We start from the raw sequence: 20798 nt of genomic DNA on the forward strand, positions 1-20798 counted from the left end.
AATGTGAATTTATAATATTTAACATTTATTAATAATAAAGATACTTTGTGCTTACCAAAAAAAAAACAATGTCTTTTTTTAAAAAAAAACATTACTTACTATTTTTTAAAAGATTTATTGATACATTGTAATTAGCATAATTATGATGCAAAATCAACATGAAGAACCAAAATTAATAGAGATGCGTAACTATTTATTTAAAGATATCAGACGTATTTCAACCAAAAATGAAGATATGTATAGATTATATGAAAGAGCAAAGTTCAAAGTCGAACGTTGGAGATGTCATGATGATACAACGAACATCGAAGACTTGTTTCTTCTCAATGATGTAAGAGATTGGCAATGTAAGCTCGATGATAATGAGCGTTACTTAATTAGCAATATTCTTGGTTTTTTCGTGAGCATTGCAGGTATTATAAATGAGAACATCATCACACATTTCATGTCAGAAGTGCAAATACCTGAAGCTCGTACTTTCTATAGCATGCAGATTGCTATGGAGAATATTCAATCAGAGAAATATAGGTAAGTTTCTTTATGTTTTCTGTTTAATATAATAATAATAATACTAACTATATGATATACCTTATCATTATAAAATAAGTTTATTAATCGATGCATATATAAAAGATACAGATGAGAAATCAAAGATATTCAATGCAATCGAATCAATTCCATGTGTCAAGAGAAAATGTGAATGGCTGTTGAAATCGATGAACAATTCCAAATCACTCGCTGAGAGATTGATTGCATTTGCTGCTGTGGAAAGTATACTATACTCTGCGAGTTTCTGTGTAATACTTTGGTTCCATAAGCGTTCTTTGATGCCCAAATTGAGCGAATACTACTCTTTTATCGTTAGCAATGAATATACTCATTGCGAGTTTGGACGTCTTCTCTACTCAAAACTAATCAACAAGTTGGATACCGAAATGATAGAATCGATCATTCGTGATGCTGTCGATTGTGAGAAGCAGTTTATCAAAGAATCAATCCGATTCGATCATGCCGATATGAACTATCGTTTGTTGTCGCAATATATCGAGTGTTTTGCAGACAATCTTCTCTTTTCTCTTGGTCACGAGAAGATCTACAACGCCACCAATCCATTCCACTGGCTAGATTTAAGATGCCTCGCAGCTAACTTAGTTATGCCACCCTGCTGCTGCATTCAAATGAGTGGCAAAAAAATAGATACTAACAACAAACCACCAAAGCCAGTGTTTACCACCGATGAGGACTTTTAAACATTTCTCTCGTTGTCATTTACTCTCAATTCAATTGAAGTATTTTAAAAACATTCTTATGATAATCATTTCATCTACCAGTAGCATACTTTTAGATGATGGTCAATATGTCCACCAACATCATTAATAACAGCCTAAATATGTATTAAAATATTATTAATCAGCTTAAAATCTTTTTTTTTTTTATCTTGAACCTCTTATGTTGTAATTATTATGTAGATGTAGATGTCTGATGATATATTTATTAATCATTGGGATAGCTTATGATACAAAAAAAAAAATGTACGTTTTTAAAAAAAAAAAATTAAAAATTAATTTTTCGTTTTATTTTTTTTTTTTTTCATTTTTTGTTTTAAATTAAATCTTAAGAATATTATATATATAGAATAATGGAATCAGAAACAGGAGATAGTATTTTCGCTCAACAACACAAGATAGAGGTTACACCAGAGGTTGTCAATCATTTAAAGTCAACTTTGACCGATGTCAATCAACCGATTGCCAAGAGATTCAGATCGTTGTTTACACTGAGAAATCTAGGTGGTCGTTTATCAATAGATGCAATGTGCTCGGCTTTAAAGGATGACTCTGCATTGCTCAGACACGAGATTGCTTATTGTCTCGGTCAGATGACTGACAGTCACGCAGTCGATCAACTCATCACAATAGTGGGTGACCAGAATGAACACCCAATGGTCAGACACGAAGCTGCAGAAGCACTCGGTGCCATCGGTGACACCACAGCATACGATACTCTCCGTCAACACGCCAACGACATCACCAGAGAAGTTGCTGAAACCTGTCAACTTGCACTCAGTAGATTAGAATGGTATACCAAAAATGAGTATGTTAGGTTTCAACCAAACTAAAAACCAATTAATAATTGATTCAGAAACCAAGCAATTCTTTGCCAAATTCTGTTGTTGTGGAGTTTGTTTATCGATCGCATTTCCTCACACAGAATATTATAATCTTGTATACTAACATCATAATCATTTTGTTGACTTTATTTTTAGACCAGAATCAGTTGAGAATAAATCATATCTTTCGGTTGATCCTGCACCCTCTTTACCAACTACAGTACCATTTGAGGAGGTAAAGAAAGACTTTTTGAATGGCGAATTGGATATATTTAATAGATACAGAGCTTTGTTTTCGTTGAGAGATCGTGGTGATGAAGCGTCGGTACTAGCGTTGTGCGATGGCTTCAACGATGAGAGTGCATTGCTAAAGCACGAGGTTGCATTCGTTTTGGGACAATTACAACATCGTGCTGCTTTACCTGCACTCACAACCGTATTGAGAGATGCCAAAGAATCGGCTATGGTTAGACACGAGGCTGCTGAAGCACTCGGTGCTATTGCATCGACCGAGACAGTGCCATTGCTCGAAGAGTTTGTCAAAGATGCTGAGCCAATTGTCAGTGAGAGTTGTCTCATCGCATTGGATGTCACCGAATACTTTAATAACACAGAAGAGTTCCAATATGCTGATGGAATTAAAATATTATTAGAAAAGAAAATGGAAGCAAAATAAAATAAAACCAAAAAAAAACTATTTATATTTTTTAAAGATCGTTTACTTTTTTAGTATTCATTGCCGATTTTCATGTCTACTCCACTCAAAACTAATCAACAAGTTGGATGCTGAAACGATTGAATCGATCATTCGTGATGCTGTCGATTGTGAGAAGCAGTTTATCAAAGAGTCACTCCGATTCGACCTTATCGAGATGAACAATCGTTTGTTGTCACAATATATCGAGTATTTTGCAGACAATCTTCTCTTTTCTCTTGGCCACGAGAATATCTACAACGCCACCAATCCATTCCACTGGATAGAGTTAATCAACCTCCGAACCTACTTTAATCCCCTACCATGCCGCTGCAGAGAGTGACAAAAAAATAGATACTAACAACAAACCACCGATGCGAATGTTTACCACCGATGAAGACTTTTAAAACATTTCTCTCGTTGTCATTTACTCTCAATTCAATTCAAGTATAAAATAGTAATAATATGTTTGGCCATAGCATTCTCTTTAACAATAAAGATTAAGTTTAATATTGAAATAATAGTTAAATAGATAGAACTAAAAAAATCTGAATCTTTTGCTTCATTTATTTATGTAAATTTAATCAAATTTTAAAACACCCATCCACTAGTAATAAACACCTATCTTAAAAAAGCACTAACAATAAACAAACGTCAAAGACAATTAGAGCTTTTTATTATTTATTACCAAGATAACTTAATTCGCTCGACTTTGTTTATCATTTACTTTGCAATCTATTGGATGGGTTATTATTGGGCAAATTTTATTACGATTAAAATAAAGTGGGGCTAAAAATCAATCAATTATTGTTTTTAAAAGAGTGCATGTTGTCATTCTACACTCGTCTTTTCTGAATAACGAGGTGTAAAAACATGTTTTTTTTTTGATATTTAATTAAAAATGGTGTTATATTTTGTAAACAGGTTGTCAATGTGTCTTTGCTTGGTTCTTAATTCGACAAAAAAATTTAAAAACCAAAAAAAAAACTAAAATTAAAAAAATTCCATTATAATCTTTTTAAAGATGGTGCTGTTTCAACCAATAAACACACCTCTTCATCTTATTTTGTTTAGTTTTTATCACACACACACACTAAAAAAAGTAACCAATAACAAACAAAGACATATCACTTCCTTTATATTTATTTATTTATATTAATTTTAATTTAATTAAAAATTTTCACTTAACTATTCACTAGGAATAGTGTATTACTTTTTTATTTAATATCATACAGTAGTTAATTAAATAATTATTTCTTTTTTTATAACAAACTATAGTTAACTTTAGAATAGAATTGCTTTTTTTGTTTAACTTTTATCAAAAGATCTCGAATATAAATAAATCACTTTTAAAAATATCAGAAGATTGAATAGAAACAGCTAAAGAACAGAAGAAAGAAGATTCTTTGTAAAAATAAAAATACAATTTTTGTTTTTAGTTTTTGAAATCGAAACGACATTGGAACTTACAACAATAATCAAAGTTCAATTAATTAAAAAGCAAAATCAAACCAATCTAATCTTAACAAACTAAATTAATTAGAAAAAAAAAGAATAAAAAAAGGTAATGAATATGTTACAAAAACGAAATATTGTTGTTTTCGTATTTTTTTTTTGTTTTGTTTTGTTTTGATTTTGTTGTTGTTTCATTGGTCTCTCTACACCGATTGATTACAAAAAAGTAACAGAATAACAGATAGACCATTTTCTTTAAATTAATTTTATAAATTTTTAAAATCAAAAAGAGAAACCAACTTTTTTAAGACCACCAACACCACAATAATAATATATTATCCCAATCATTCATAGTTAATATCAACAATTCAATAACTTTATTAAAAATATGTAAAAGTGTAACTTCATTTTGGAAACCGTCTAAAATGTCATTGTAATTAACCTACCACACCACACACCAACCCCCAAAAAAGAAACCAAAATTTTAATTTTAAAAAAAAAAAAACAAAAAATTCAAAAAATATACCACCGACGGTTCCACCTTACCTTCAAATTAAACTTTGTACAAATATGGTATCACACACAGTAAGGTCATTGTAATGCAAATAAAGGTGTTCACGCGTGAACGGTCTACTTTTAAGGTAGTATAGTTTCCACACCATTTATCAAACAGGGCTCCATCGTATTAAAGGTCTTGCCAATCAACTGTTTCAATTGGTTAACAACAATGATGATGGATTTAACGATTTTGTGTGTGTTTCCAATTTATTAACATATTAAAATATATTGATAATTGGGATAACCATACAAATCTATATTTATGTTATTTTCTTTTTTTTTTTTTTTTTTTTTTTTTTTTTGTTTTGTTTGATGGTGTTCCTGTAAGCTGATAATCTTCTGTCATTTGACAAAATTTAAAATATTCCTACCGAATTTATTAAATTATTATGTCTAGAATAATAATTATTAAATTTATATATTATCATCGGTCTTAATCTTATTATCCTCAATTATTTATTTATTTACTCTTTATATCTATCTTATCTTTTGCCAAATATATTATATTATTTGTTTTTTCAAACAAAAACAAACAACAAGTTTCATATTTTTGTTTTTTTGGTAGTTATGGTTATTTATATAACCGGTTGTGATCGTTATCATAAACTATGTCAAGATCACGATTTAAATAGAAGTTCTAACAATAACAATAATCACAATGCTCGTCCAAACAATTGTTTCAACAGTGGTTCCATGGTGATTGTCAAGCCCCCTCAAGAACCTCCATCGAATTCTAATAACAATTGTGCATCGGGTTCTTCGGATTCATGTTTGTTGACAAGAGTAACTTTCAAGGTTGATACTCCGCTCGGTGAACTTCCAGCAAATCAAGTCGTAGCAATCATTGGTGATTCTTTAGAGATTGGAAATTGGAATGTTAAAGGTTCAATAGAATTACAAGTTACTGAACAAAAGTAAATAATTAGAATATTTATCAAATCAAAATTGAAAAAATTAACCTTTTTATTATTACATAGTGATACTCATTTAGTTTGGACAACTACAATTATTTTTCCTACTTCAACAAAAATTAATTATAAATATATAGTGGTCAACAAGTCTAGAGTACCTTCATTACTTGTGGAATGGGAGGCAGCAAAAGGATCTTCTAGGTCAATCACTGTAGAAGGAAAGGATATGTTTGTTAACGATGGTATATTTGGTGTATTGGGATCTGCATCACAACCTTGGATTGGACGTGGTTGGTTACCAGAAAATGAAACTCAACTGCGTGTTCAACTTCAAGTAGACGAAAACCCAGTTAAATTATACAACGAAAATTACTCTCAAGCAAACTTAATTTTAAGAATACATGATGTAAGTTGAGCTTGCTTTTTATTAATTAATATCCAATCTTATCATATTTATTGTTAATATCTATTTTTTTAGCCATATGGTCTAAGTCAAGACTTCCAATTACCATTATTAAATTATTCAGAGTTGGTATTACATGCACCTTCAGTTGAACAACTTGGATTCTCAGCAAGTATCATTGCCATCAATCAAAATGGTGCAAGTTCACCTGGTATATTGCCTGGTGAGCTGATTGGCAGAGTATTCATCATTTCAAGTCAGATCACAAATAAGTGGGGAAAGATCTCTGCACCAATTCTTACAGAGAAAGGTATCATTGGAGAGTTTAGATGTAATTTCATTGTTGTCTTGCCATTCGTCCACCCACTGAACTCATTGAGTGTATTATGGCACTCATTCGTTGAGCATCCAAATTCACTTATCGGTCATAGAGGTAATGGAAAAAATAATTTTGGTATCAATACAAGTGCTGTTAGTAAGTAGTAGTAATAATAGTATATTTAATGAAAACAAATCATTCTAATCCGTGTATATTTATATTCAGCTGAGAACACAATTTTAAGTTTCCTTACCGCTGCAAGATTCGGAGCAAAAATGATAGAGTTTGATTTACAATTGACATATGATAATGTACCAGTTATTTTCCACAATTATGAAATCGATATTGAAACATCAGAGGGTGTAATAATGCAAGAAACAATCAATAGATTAACATTGGAACAATTCTTAAGACTTAAACCACAGAAAAAGTAAATATATTATCAAAACTTATTCGTAATCATTTTTATTAATATTTATAACTATTTGTTTAGAGTTGACCAAATATCAAATGCAATTAGTCATATGAAGAAACACAGACTATCTAGAAGTACAGGAGATCTCTTTTCTGTATCAGACAAAGATTCTTTCAATCCACTGCTATCGACAACACAACCATATTCCAATGTTATTCATGACAGATATTCAACTTTCCAAGAGGCTTTCACATTTGTTCCACACGATGTCGGATTTATGGTGGAAATTAAATATCCAAATCTCTTAATGCAAAATCTAAGAAAGTTTTCAGCTCCAGAGCGTAATGAATTTGTAGATATCATTTTGAATGTAAGTTTACTATACTGTTTTTAATATAATTTATAGATTTCATTTATTAATAGTTATATAATATTATAGATTGTATTTAATGAAGCAGGTGAAAGAAGAATTGCATTTTTAACGTTTGATCCAGATATTGCTATCCTTTTACGAACCAAACAATTCAGATACCCAGTGTTGTTTTTGGTTTGCAGTGATACTCCAAGCTTTTATAGTGTATTCGACCCAGACGTAAATGTAAATGATTCTCGAGGTAATTCCATTCTCAATGCTGTTTCGTTTGTAAAGACTGTGAATCTAGATGGTATCGTTTGTGATTCAGAATCTATTTTGCAAAATCATTCGTTTGTTAAAACCGTTCACCAAGAGAATCTGTTATTATTTACATATGGTAGTAAAAAGTATGTTTAGTGATAATATTTGATTGAAGATATTGATACTAATTACTATTTCTCTCTCTATTTAATTCAGTGTTGATGCAAATAATGTAAAGATTCAAAACGATTTAGGAGTAGATGGCATTATTGCCGATAACTTGACCAAACTGAGTAAAAAGCTACGTGAGGAAGAGAACAGTATTGTTTCTGCTGCTCTTGTCTAAAGATATTTGACATGCACACAAAAACAAATACTAATAATTTAAAATAAAACATAATTAATAACAAAAAAAAAAATGTATTAAATTAATATATTTTTTTTTTAATAAAAATTTGGTTATGTTCATTCAACCATTATTAGATATAATTGTGATATGTTTGTTTTATTTGATTATTTTTTTTTTATTGTTGTTGACAATTAGCAGCTTGAACACCTGGATGACCTCTAGCTCTATCAAAATCATCATCATATCCACCACTGGCTTGATGTTGTGATTGTAAGTTAACCTTGTTTAGCGATACTTCTTTACAGTCTGCCTTGGAGCATGTTGGTAACGATGTCTTTGGAAGAATTTCTTCGAGCTTCTTAATGTTATCATCAGAGAGAGTTGGATATTCAACGTCAAACTCTATAATCAAGTTACCTCTTTGGTTCTCGTGCTTATACACCACCATACCTTCACCAACGATTGCTCTGATATCTCCAGGTTTGATAGTGTCACCTTTCTTTAGATTCACCCAAATTCTCTTTCCGCTAATTCCATTGAAAGTAAAAGAAGTACCAGCCAAAGAGTCTAGAAGTTTTATCTTCTTTTTCATGTACAAATCATTTCCTTTTCTTTGGAAGAGAGCGTGTGGTCTCTCTCTAACAATAATGATAACATCTCCAGGTTCACATCCAGGCTATATATAATATCTGATTAGTATAAATAACAAACATTATCTATTCTATAATTTTACATACAGCTTCAGAACCCATACCAGGTAGTGCGATTTTCTGACCATCTCTCATACCCTTTTCAACTTGGATTTGGACAATCTTTTGGGTGACTGTAACTTTCTTTCCTTTACAAGTTGGACATCTGTCGGCATCTGCTATCTTATCACCAGTACCATTACATTCCGGACATTTGGCTTGTGATTGGGTAATCATTGGACCTCTTTGTTGTGTTACAAAAATAACTTTCTTTCCATGACACTTTGGACATGTTGATGTTACACCTGGTTTATTACTTCCAGATCTATATTGTTTTTTAAATATAATAAAAAATAAGTATATTTTGGATTGTCGTTTATTAATTATTAATACTACATACCCATTGCAAGTTTTACAAATTGTATCTCTATTGATAGAGAGCTTAACAGTTTTACCATTGAAGAGTTCTTCAAGAGTTCTGTTGGTCTCATGTACAATATCTTCACCACGTTGAGGACCTCTACTTCTCTTTCCTCCTCCAAAAATATTACCAAAACCACCGAAACCACCGAAATCAGCTGCTTCGTCATCACCCATACCACTGAAACCACCCATATTGAAAAACTGAGAAAAGATATCCTCTGCAGAGTGTTGTGAGAACCCTCCCTCTTTAAGACCTTGGGCACCATAGCTATCATACATCTTTCTCTTCTCTGGATCACTCAATATATCATAGGCTTCACTAATTTCTTTAAACTAGAATAAAACATGAATTAGTATAATTATATATTTCTTGTTAGTTTAAATTATTACATACTTTTTCCTCTGCCTCTTTATTTCCTTGATTTTTATCTGGATGGTACTTCATAGCCATTTTTCTGTAGGCTTTCTTTAGATCATCATTTGAACAACTAGGATCAACACCTAGTCTATCATAATATTCTTTTTCCTAATAATTTCATTATGATATGAAAATAAATATTATATTTTTAATATCTCTTTATTTTCTTTGAATTACTTACTTTTACCATTTTTTGTTTCTTCTGAACACCCAGTTTAATAAAATATAATTACAATAGTATTCGAATACTATTTTATAAGATTAATATTATTAGTATATTTTTAAAAGTTATAAAAAATAAAATGAAAGAGATAACTAAAATAATTAATTTAACTTGATAAATATTTTTAAAATTATTTCGTTTAACACTACTCTAGGGAAATGAACTGTGAACTCACACCATTTTTAATAAATTGGTAGGTATAAAAATCTGTCTCTTTATTTTTATTGACTTTTTAGGTAAAAACAAAAATTAATAAATATGAATTTTCATTGGGTTTTCTTTTATTTTAATACCCACATCCCACTTTTTTTTTTTATAAATGATATTAATTAATTTATTATTGTTTTGGTGATTAATAAATTATTATATAAATTAATTTTCAAAGAATTCTATTAATAAAAAAACATAAAATTAAATGATCAAACAACATCGGTATTGTAAAAGTTCGATGGACATTCGCAATCCAAATTACGCATTTGATATGACAAGTATAACAAGTTTGTCAATTATTTTACTTTTCTACTGGTGGAGTTACATTGATGGGATAAAGGGTTAATTTATATATAAAGTTGATCATTTTATATATAAATATCAATCGACACAAATTTAAAATACCAAGAAACTAATAAAAATAAGTTGTTTGTGGTGGTTGTTGGTGGGTTATATATAAATTTATCGATAAATTAAAATCTAATACGATATATCAATCAAAATTAATGATGGTAATGTCAGTCGAATCATAAATAAACTATCTATTTTTTTGATTTTATAAATTATATATTGTTGTAGTTGCAGCTGTTGTTGGTTGTGTTGATGATATATTTAATAGATATGAATTTATTGATCGATAATGATTATATCAATCATTTTTTTATTAATGTTTCTCCTATTCAACTAGAACTAGTTCTAGCTTTATTAATCAATAGCAATAAGTTACAAATTTAAATTGATTGTTAGATTATATCCAAGTTTGTTTATTATTAATACATTTAACAAGTTTCTAACAACAACAACAATAGTTTAATTCTATTATAATAAAATAAAGTAAAAGTAAACAATGCGTTGCTTAGTAAATGTTTTATTTTTATTGTTATGCTTAGGTGTTGCTAACTGTTGTTTTATTGGATCTCATAGTTGTATTAGAAACGATTTATCGACAGTTAAATATTCAGATGGCATCGTTAAGGGATTGTTGTTTAAAAATCATCGTACATTCTTTGGTGTATGTATCTATTATTATAAATATTGTTTGATATTGATTAGTTGAACATATACTTACTTATTGAATCATTTACAACATATTTTAATCAATAACAGATACCCTATGCTCAACCACCAGTTGGTCATTTGAGATGGTCTAATCCAACTGAACCCGTAGGTTGGGATGGCATAAGAGATTGTAGTTACGAGAGGGAATCGTGTCCACAAAAATGTCAGCCACTATCTCTAACTTGTCCTGTGGTGGGAATCAGTGAGGATTGTCTATATCTTACTATATATACACCTCTAGGACCACCACCGTCTTCCAAAACCAGTAGCAGTAGTAGCGATAGTGATAGTGATAGCAGTGATGTTAGACCTCTAACTAACAACAACAAAAACAATAACAATCTTAATGGAAATGAAAAGGAGTCAGAATTAAGACCGGTGTTGGTATTTATACCAGGTAGTGAGTTTACCAGTGGAAGTAGTGAGTCACCACTGTACGATGGTAAACAATTCGCAGAGAATGGCATCATCTTGGTAACTGTAAACTATCGTTTGGGAATACTTGGATTCCTTGGAAATAAAGAAGCTGGTATCAATGGTAACTTTGGATTCCATGACCAGTTGGCTGCACTACGTTGGGTACAAAAGAACATTGGTGCATTTGGTGGTGATATCAAGAGGATAACTCTTGCCGGGCAGTCTGCTGGAGCACTCTCAGTGCTCACTCATCTAATATCGCCATTGTCCAACGGTCTTTTCCAGTCAGTCATTATCCAATCTTCTCCAACAACCATTGGATATCACACCAACGCTACAGCAAAGGAATTCTTTCATAGACTACTTGAGAGAACCAATTGTACTGCGCCAAAAACCAGCAACTTCAATTCAGATGATGGCAGCGACGACTACTACCCAGACTACCCAGACTACCCGGACTACCAAGACATTAGCTACGAGAGAAACTTCACTTTGAACTGTCTTAAAGAGTTATCTGTCAATCAAATCATTGCCATTCAAATGGATATAGATTTAGAGGTCAATGCGCTCAGCGGTAATAATCCGTTGGCTGTGGTGGCGCAGTGGACCCCGATGATCGATGAATCTTCGATTCCAGATCAACCCATTCCAATGTTGGAAACTGGTTGTTTTAATAAAGTAAATATTATGTTGGGTGGTGATGAGTCTACAATCATGATGAAAGAATATCGCCCAGCAGAAGTAGACACACCAATGAATCGCAAGAGCTTTACCAGATTCCTTGGCAAGGTATTCAAAGACAGCGTTCAGAGGAATAAGATCATTGATCTTTACAACCGAACCGCTACTTCGCCAACCGCTAAAGTATCGTTGATAACACTGCGAGATCTCAACGAGAATGATGATCACCGACCACTTTTAAGCAACATTCTAAATGATCTCGTCTTCATTTGTTCCTCTCGTTACATCGTAAGATGTATCTCACAGAGTAAGAGTAATAATAACTATAACTACTATAACTACATCAATGTAAATAACAATGTATATTACTATCGTTATAAACACGCAAACAATCTATTATGTATAAATACAACAACATGTCATGGTGATAAAAGTATGTTATAATTATTATAGACTATTATTATTATTATTATATTAAATATTTATAAACTTACTAATGTTATAAAAATAGTGGTACCATATATATTTAATAGCTTTAAAACAATTGGTTTGAATATAAGTGATGATGATCGTCAAATGGGAGAACATATAAGTAAATATTGGACCAATTTTGTCACGAACCAAAATCCAAACCTGGGATATCAAGTACCAATTCATTGGTCGAAATACACAGAGAACTCTTATCAAAACAATGTTCTTATTTTCGATACTAATCCATTTGCTGACAACATTGACAATGATATTCCTGCATGTAACTATCTTGATGAAATAGGATATAATATGGTACCATTCTTTTAAAATAAATAAAAAGGAATTCTAACTAATATATACTTTATGTATTTATAATATAATCAATTGATAAATCTGGCCCTTAATATTCACAATACCATTCTGATTTACCTTCATATCTAAGGTTTGTTAATAATATATAAAATATTAGTGTTATTTTGGTGCACTTGTGTAATTATTTGATTTTTATTAAAACGTTTTTTTTTGGCATACCAAAATCTTTTTGGGACAAGAGCTACAGCTTGTTTGATTTTAATGATTCGTTTATGAGTCTTTAATTTGTTTAAAGATGAATAGTTTATTATTTATTTTAAATAAACAACGTAATAATAATAATATATATCGTAGTATATTTAAATTTCAACAAAATAGATATTTTAGTAATAATCATAATAACAATAATTTTGTAAACGATGTATCATTTACTATTAAACCAACAAGCGATGATACAAGATCTACTGTATTGAAAATGATGGAAGATCTTGAGAATAATAGAAATAAAAAGAAACAAATTAAGAAAAATACACCAATAAAGAAAATACAATTTAATAATAACAATAATAATAATAATATTAAGAGTACAAATCAAGTTGATAATGAACTTGATGATATAGAAGAAGAATACGACGATGAAGAGTTTGGTTTGGTGGATAATGAGCTGTACGATGAAGAATATGAACAGGTAGAGAGAGCAAACACATTAAATAGTAAACAAAAACAACAATTCGATTCGGAACAACAACTTGATGACTATGGTATGGATGTAGACGTTGATGATGAACACGATCAGGTTGAAGATGATGCAGATGATGGTGTATACTTGTTCGATGAGAATCAAAAGTTGGCAGATACCACCAAGCACGATCAATTATACGATGAATATGGAATGGAGGGAATGGAGGATTATGAGTTCGACAATGATAACGATGATCAAGTCGATCAAGAAGATAACTTGACATTGGAGACTGAACAAGAGATGTTAGATATCATCAGACAATCGGAGGAACAAGAGAAACTACAAAAAGAAAAAGAAAAGAAACCAACGAGAGCAGAAAAGTCAGAGCAACACAAGAACCTAGAAGCGATCATCAAGAATAAATATGGTGACAAGGCCAACAAGATCCTACACAAGATCCTAATCAAAGAGAAATACGGTAATTGGGAACCAATTAAGAAATTGAGTCGTGACCAGATGTCAGAGATAAAGAGATTACATAAAGAAGTATGAAAACTGTAGTTAGTAAATAGAATAATATATATAATATAATATTAACAACGATGATCGTATTTATTATTTTTAGGATCCAGATATACATACAGTTGAATCGTTAGTCACACAATATAGAGTTTCAAAAGAGGCAATCAAGAGAATCATTAGATCTAATTGGACACCTTCAGAAGATAGACTAAAAGAACAAGATTCGAAAAAGAAACATAGATTAGAAGTAACTACCGAATCGAATGCTGCTGCAACAAAAGGAACAAAGAGAATAATTAATAATAATTATAATAATAATAACAACAAGTCATATAATGATAACAAACCAACAAGAGAATATCAAAAGTCTGAACACAAGTTTAATCAAACAACACAATCTTCACCAAAGTTATCTTACAATAACTATATTAAGAAATCGACAAATTTAGAATACAAACCTAAAACCAATTATAATAATAATAATTCTAATAGAAATACAAATAATTATAATGATAGATATGACAATAATATAAGTATAACTTTTACAAACGATAGTCTTCATGCGAAAATGAAAAGACTACAAGAATTATCATCAAAAATAAAGAAGAATTAAAATATTGTTATGTTTTGATTGTTTCTTTGAAAAACAATTACAAGAGAATTTCTAAACAAAATCGATTATTATTTATTGTTTAAATCGTTATTATTATGATGATTTTAGTCATCTACTATAATCATTTCTATATTTGTTTCTGAACCTGTGTTTTCGAATTCTCTGGAATTGAAATTATCAGTGTCGATCAGCTCTAAGGAGATCGTTGATTTGTTCTTTGAGTTTCCAACCGTGTGCGATGGGAACGATCCACCACTGCTATGACCACCGTGTGTCGAATTCTTGTTGGATCCTCTTACAGTCATGACTGGCTTGGCATACCAGTAGTTGTTTGGACAATCGGCAATGGCAATCATAACGGCACCCGCAGTAATAGTCTCCGTACAGAATGTGATAAACGAAGAGACATGTTTGAGATTTGAATCCTTCTGAATTTTCAATACGTAGAATACCAGGGTTCTCGAGACCATCACTAGTAGACACACCAACATTACCAACGAGAGATACTTTACTTTTCTAACCATTCCGTGGATAATATGATTGGTGTCCTCTTTGATGGTTTTCTCTTCGTGTTTGTGCATCTGTCTGATCAGCACCATTCCATTGATCAGAGTAGTTCCACCACCATAGACACACAGCACTATGAAACCAATGGTATAATAGAGTGACTTTATTTTCTCACTCACGAATATCGATAAGATTGAAAAGACTACAGTATATGCAAAACATATTGACCATAGTGCCCATGTATATTTCCAGCATCTTTCATGATTTTCAAGTCTGATTGTCTCTGAAATAAAGAATGTATATAATAATTGGATCCAAAAACACTGTACAAAGGTCCAAATTTGAAACTGGAAAAGCTATTTTTTTTTAATTAAAACAATAAAATAAAGTTAATATTTTTTAAATCTAGCATATTTTCGTATTTGTAATAGATTACAGTTGACCACATTGATGTATATAAAGTTTTATTCTCACCAAAATCATATTGATGAGTTTGAATAAAGAATCCACAATAGAGGATTCTACCTGTAAAAAAGAAAAAAAAAAAGATTATTACTATTTATACTAAATAAAATAACTATCTTCGATATTTACAAATAGGAAATAAAATTAATGCTACTAAAACATAAAATCTTGCATTTGGTCGTTTTCTCTTTTGATAAAAATATATAATGTCATAAATAAACTGAGGTATACAAAGTACCATCATTACAAAATGAATGATGATACGTATTATATAAAAAGATAGAACTAATTTATCTAATGGGTCATTTCCTGTGAATGAATCTGGAGATATTGGCATTGATTTGTCAATATTTAAATTAAATATATACTTATAAAGAAGATATAAAGCAAAGTGATAAAATTATATAAATAAATAAATTTATTTTTAGATATTTGTTATTGCTACTAATATTTTTAATGAAAAATGAAGTAAATCAAGATAATTTAATCAATGGGATATTTGGTACATCTAAATACCAAAAATAAAATATCTGATTATTTTTTTTTAAAAAAAAATCTTTGAATTTATTCTAAACACGCAAAATAATTTGATCGAATTTGACCTTTAGATCTGAAGATTATATATTAATTATTTGAGATAAATAGATTTATGTAGATTGTGTTTTAAGAGAGAATGTTTTTTTTTTTAATTGTGAGAGGTTGGAATGAGTGATGAATCAACCTCTTTTCACCTATTGATCATAATCATTTTTCAAACATTTATTTATTTCTATTAATGTACATTTGTTTTTGAAAGGTTAATCAAGTTGTTAGATAATTGGTCATTAGAATACTGCAACAGAGGCTCGAAATTTTTCAGATTTTTTTTTATATAGTGGTTTTCAACATGTTAAACACACACTGCAGTGAGCAGATTTTTTGATGAATCAAAAAATATTTTCACAAACCCCTTATTACTATTAAAAAAAAGAAAAGAAATGATGACACAAAACTAAAAAAACCACCAATATTTTGTTTTTGTTTTGTACAACGATTTTCAAAATGGATCGAACATGACGGTTTTTTAACATGTGTAAGAGGTGGAATGTTGTCGCAATTCAGATATGACACTTAATTTTATCTCAAAACAAAAATCGAAACATTTTGATGCTTTTGAACAATGTACTTAAACAACTTTGTTGTGGTTTCTACAATGTAACAATAGCTATTTATCAGATCTGAAAAGAACAGCAGTCGCTGGTTTGATTGGTGTTCATCTATGACATTTTAAAAATAGTAGTTTTAATGGATATTATTTTACTTTTTTTTTTCTCGCAATAAAATCATTTTTAATAAATGTTTATTTTTTATTGTTATTGTTTTGTTTTTTTTTTTATCTTGGAGCTGCCGTCAACTCATGTCTGTGACTCTGAGTATAATTACTTTCGTTTGATGGCGCTTTTGGTCGATTGATATTGCTGACACATTTGCAAGGCGACGCAACTTGCTGTCCACAATCGCAATAGAAATGTCCATACTTTCTCATTCCGATGTCATGTCCGGCATGACATTTCTTTGCACACTCTTCACACACTGCAATTTCACTTCTACCCAATATCTTTCTTGGTTCCGTACATGTTTTACATTCATACCAATATTGTGCATGATAGTATTCTAGAAAGAACATAATCAGATTAATAAATTACTTTTTTTATATATTATGTGTTTTACAGTAGTAAATAATAGTTACCTCTTGTATATGATAATGTACATAAACCAACTTGTAATGCATTCTCTACCAAGAATGAAATAGGTTCCATTTCATCGTTGTTTGATTTCGATTTCGATTTCAAACTGTTGATGGTCATCAGTTCTCTTCCCTCGCGTAGTATATATTGTTGATTGCCGTTCTCACCGTTGAGTGTGAACGTGTTGTTGGATTCGAATCCGATTGGCTTGGAGTCTGTGTAGTAGGCGAGTCCAGCTTCCCAGTTTCTCGATATCTGGTTGTTGTCGAATACCAGCGCCTTCGAGCCAGACACTATTTCCACACCGACCTCGCCATTGTTTGCAATTTCATTGCCTTTGATATTGACAATGGCATGATCAGAGATATAGATACCGGAGCAACGATTTTGGATAATCTTATTATTACAAATGGTGGTGTTGGCTCGTGAATACACTTGCATTCCTGCATTCTTGTTACCGTAGATATAGTTGTTTGATACCAGTCCCATTCCCTCACGGTAGATATGGATACCGACACGCTTGTTCTCACAGATATGATTCTCGGTGATGATTGGATTGGCTTTGATTACAAGACGTATACCATCTCCTTGGTTGTGGTGAATAGTGTTGTGTGAAATCTGTGGATTCGACTTGGAGATTCTGATACCGTCCAACTTTTGTCCGTAGATCTGGTTGTGTTCGTATACACCTTTGCCATCCTCGTGGATATAGATACCATCTTCGAGATTATAACAGATCTTATTGTTTGAAACGACAGGCGAAGCACCACCCCAACAGCTAATTCCATCGGATTCATTCTCCTCAATGATGTTCTCAGTGATAATACCACCGGCATTGGTATGAACATGAATTCCGTAACCCTTGTTCCGATAGATACGATTCAATTTGATGGTTGGTTTTGCAGTTGAATAGACAATCTCTATTGAACCATAACGGTTACGAGTGAATCTATTGCCAATGATGGTTCCTTCTCCTCCGAATATTGCAATACCAGCCTCCTTACAGTCATGAATAATGTTATCTGTAATCCAAGGTGATGCGTGTTTTCCAATCTTTATTGCTGATAGTGTTGTGTTTGTAATGTCACATTTGTTGATTGTGAATCCACCCTTTTCTATATCTATACAAAACCAATGACCTGTTTGACGCATCGACACATTGGTGATCGACCCATGCGCTGCTGAAATGGAAACGGTATTCGAACTGGAGCTTTCAATGACAACATCCTTCTCTCCTAGAATATCGACCGGCTTGTCAATGGAAATATTCTCCTTATATAAACCAGGTCCAATCAATATCGTTTCTCTCTTTTGATCGACCAAAGCTGACAATGCATCCGTTAGAGTATTGAAATCACGACGATTCTTATAAATATATTTTGGATTGGTGAGATCTGCATTCTGTGGCAAAATCAAAACTTTTCCTTCTTTCTACTTTTCAATAATTTATCCCTAGAAAATAAAAAAGTAATTTTTTTGGTTAATTAAATAATTTAATATATTAAAATTTTTTTTTTTAATATTTACCATACAAATCTATCATTTGATAATCTATTGAAACTATGAGATACTTCTGATAGTGCTACTAAAGATTTATGATCTAGGTACTGAAGAATGTCTATCCAGTTTTCATCAGAGAGTTGGGAGTGGATCTCATTGTATTGATGAGGTGAATCACCTTCTTGGAATTCGGTGTCAAGGTTTGGAAAAGCTGAAGCTGACTCTATATCGGTGGCAGTTTCGGTTGCCTTTTTAAAATCCAATCTACGGTCGTGGTCGCCATCACCTTCATTGACAGAGGTATCTGGACGACGAGGCCTTTGCTGGTTGTATTGCTTAGAGAGTTGTTCTGTTTCCTCTGCTGTGTAATAGCCCATCTTTCTCTTGTTGTTGGATTGTGGACTATCCGATATATTTAAATGTTGTTGAAATTGTTGATACAGTTCTAAATATTTGGTTTTAAAATGTCACCAAATCTACCAACAAAAAAATATTGGAATGATGTGACAAATGTGTGAAATTTTTATATTAATATATTTTTTTAAAAATAAAAGATTGAAAGTCGGTTATTCTGAAAAAATAAGATAAGTTATAACTTTTTGTTATCAATATCTTATTTTTTAGATAGAAAAGGAAAAAATATAGATTAATGTTACAAATATTTCAAAATAACTTTTTTTAAAATAATAATATTTAAAAAAAGGTATTTGGAAATAATAAATATACAAAAAAAAAAGGAAAATAATTAAAATTATACCAATTCAAGGATGGTATTGAATTAAATATATAATAAAAAATAAAAATAACAATTTTCTTAAAAACAAAAAAAACCTATCTTTTGTTATTATATATATATTATTGTTTTAAATTATTTTGATAATAACGAAAAAGAAAAAGAAAGGGAAAGAGATTAAAAGATCTCAATGGTTTGATATTTTAATATTGGTCGTTGGAATCGATTTTGGTGTGTTAAGTTGAGAAATAAAATGAATTTTAATATTTAATTGATTGTTTTTTTGAAAAAGTTTTTTTTTTTTTTTTTTTTTTCAGTGGGGTTTGTTGCTACGATCAGTAGTTGATTGTTGGTGTTGTTGACTGTTGTTATTAAATCTAATATCTATAAGTAGATTGTTGTTATAAATACTGAAAAAGAAATGGATGTTGATGAAAATTATGATGATGTTGATGAATTCAATAGACGATACAAAAACCCTATCTGTGTATGTTTGGTGTTAGGTGTTTGTCTTTGTTAGCTCAGTTGTGTGTTTGTTTATGTGTGTTGTTTTGTTTGTATTTAAAACTGAATCAATATTTGCAAATATAAATATAAAAATCAAAAGACGAGTGTTGTTTAATGTGGAATAAATCCAAAAAAAAATAATTCCAACCACTTTTTTCAAAAAAGTGGGAGGTCAGTTAGATTAAAAAAAAAAAAAAGATTGAAAGTGTGGTGAATCTATTTCTTCGTTTTTTTTTTTAATTGTTGGTCCAAATCATATTTAATATTATTATCTGTACATGTTGATTGTAAACTTTGACATACTAAAAATGTTTACTACTAGATATTTATTTTAAGAAGAAATTATAATAAAAATTACATACATTTAAATTTACAAAATCAAAAAAGTTGGATTATTTTTTATTATATATTTTTTACCTATATCTGTTTCTATTTTAAAAATTATTATTTTCTACTATTGTACTAATAATTGATTTGATTACTTTATTTTATTTCCTTTTATTCCTACAAATAAATACTAATCATTTAAATATCATAAAAACAAAGAAATAATTCTAAAAATATTAAAAAAATACCAAAAAATTAATTAAAAAACTATTGATGATTGAATTTTGTGTGTCTTTTTGTATTAAAAGATTTAGTTTTCAAAAGTAACTTATGAAAGGGGGTAAAATATTAGGTTGACAATGTCTGTTATTATTTCATACAGTGAATTGAGGTTTTAGAAAACTATCGATTGTCTCATTCACCACTTCTGTGAAATTAAGGTCCACAAAAGAGTCTCCAATCTAATCTTATTGATATATTTG

The 20798-nt window shown here is 30.4% G+C and overlaps 4 protein-coding genes across 4 annotated transcripts; 2 read left to right on the forward strand and 2 right to left on the reverse strand.

The window, feature by feature from the left end:
* Positions 1 to 142: 142 nt before the first annotated feature.
* On the forward strand, positions 143 to 7827 carry PPL_05610 (uncharacterized protein; the record flags this gene model as incomplete). The annotated part of the gene is made up of 12 exons (XM_020576487.1): positions 143 to 528; positions 608 to 979; positions 1636 to 2094; positions 2267 to 2777; positions 2824 to 2935; positions 5383 to 5731; positions 5795 to 6134; positions 6207 to 6606; positions 6676 to 6880; positions 6944 to 7235; positions 7305 to 7627; positions 7698 to 7827. The coding sequence occupies 12 exons, from the start codon at positions 143 to 145 to the stop codon at positions 7825 to 7827; spliced, it is 3879 nt and encodes a 1292-aa protein (XP_020433736.1).
* Positions 7828 to 8005: 178 nt separating this feature from the next.
* On the reverse strand, positions 8006 to 9550 carry PPL_05611 (heat shock protein DnaJ family protein; the record flags this gene model as incomplete). The annotated part of the gene is made up of 5 exons (XM_020576488.1): positions 8006 to 8506; positions 8568 to 8844; positions 8920 to 9275; positions 9337 to 9468; positions 9542 to 9550. The coding sequence occupies 5 exons, from the start codon at positions 9548 to 9550 to the stop codon at positions 8006 to 8008; spliced, it is 1275 nt and encodes a 424-aa protein (XP_020433737.1).
* A 1090-nt stretch (positions 9551 to 10640) lies between these two features.
* Positions 10641 to 14550, forward strand: PPL_05612 (neugrin domain-containing protein; the record flags this gene model as incomplete). The annotated part of the gene is made up of 6 exons (XM_020576489.1): positions 10641 to 10652; positions 10901 to 12383; positions 12462 to 12701; positions 12891 to 12910; positions 13029 to 13961; positions 14041 to 14550. 6 exons carry the CDS (start codon positions 10641 to 10643, stop codon positions 14548 to 14550), a joined length of 3198 nt encoding a protein of 1065 aa, XP_020433738.1.
* Positions 14551 to 14654: 104 nt separating this feature from the next.
* Positions 14655 to 20514, reverse strand: PPL_05613 (uncharacterized protein; the record flags this gene model as incomplete). Its single annotated transcript, XM_020576490.1, has 6 exons — positions 14655 to 15338; positions 15494 to 15582; positions 16945 to 17175; positions 17252 to 18614; positions 18782 to 19194; positions 20508 to 20514. The coding sequence occupies 6 exons, from the start codon at positions 20512 to 20514 to the stop codon at positions 14655 to 14657; spliced, it is 2787 nt and encodes a 928-aa protein (XP_020433739.1).
* Between the last annotated feature and the right edge of the window lie 284 nt (positions 20515 to 20798).

This window comes from Heterostelium album (genome assembly GCF_000004825.1).
Source record: "Heterostelium album PN500 unplaced genomic scaffold PPL_contig12, whole genome shotgun sequence".
NCBI lineage: Eukaryota > Evosea > Eumycetozoa > Acytosteliales > Acytosteliaceae > Heterostelium > Heterostelium album.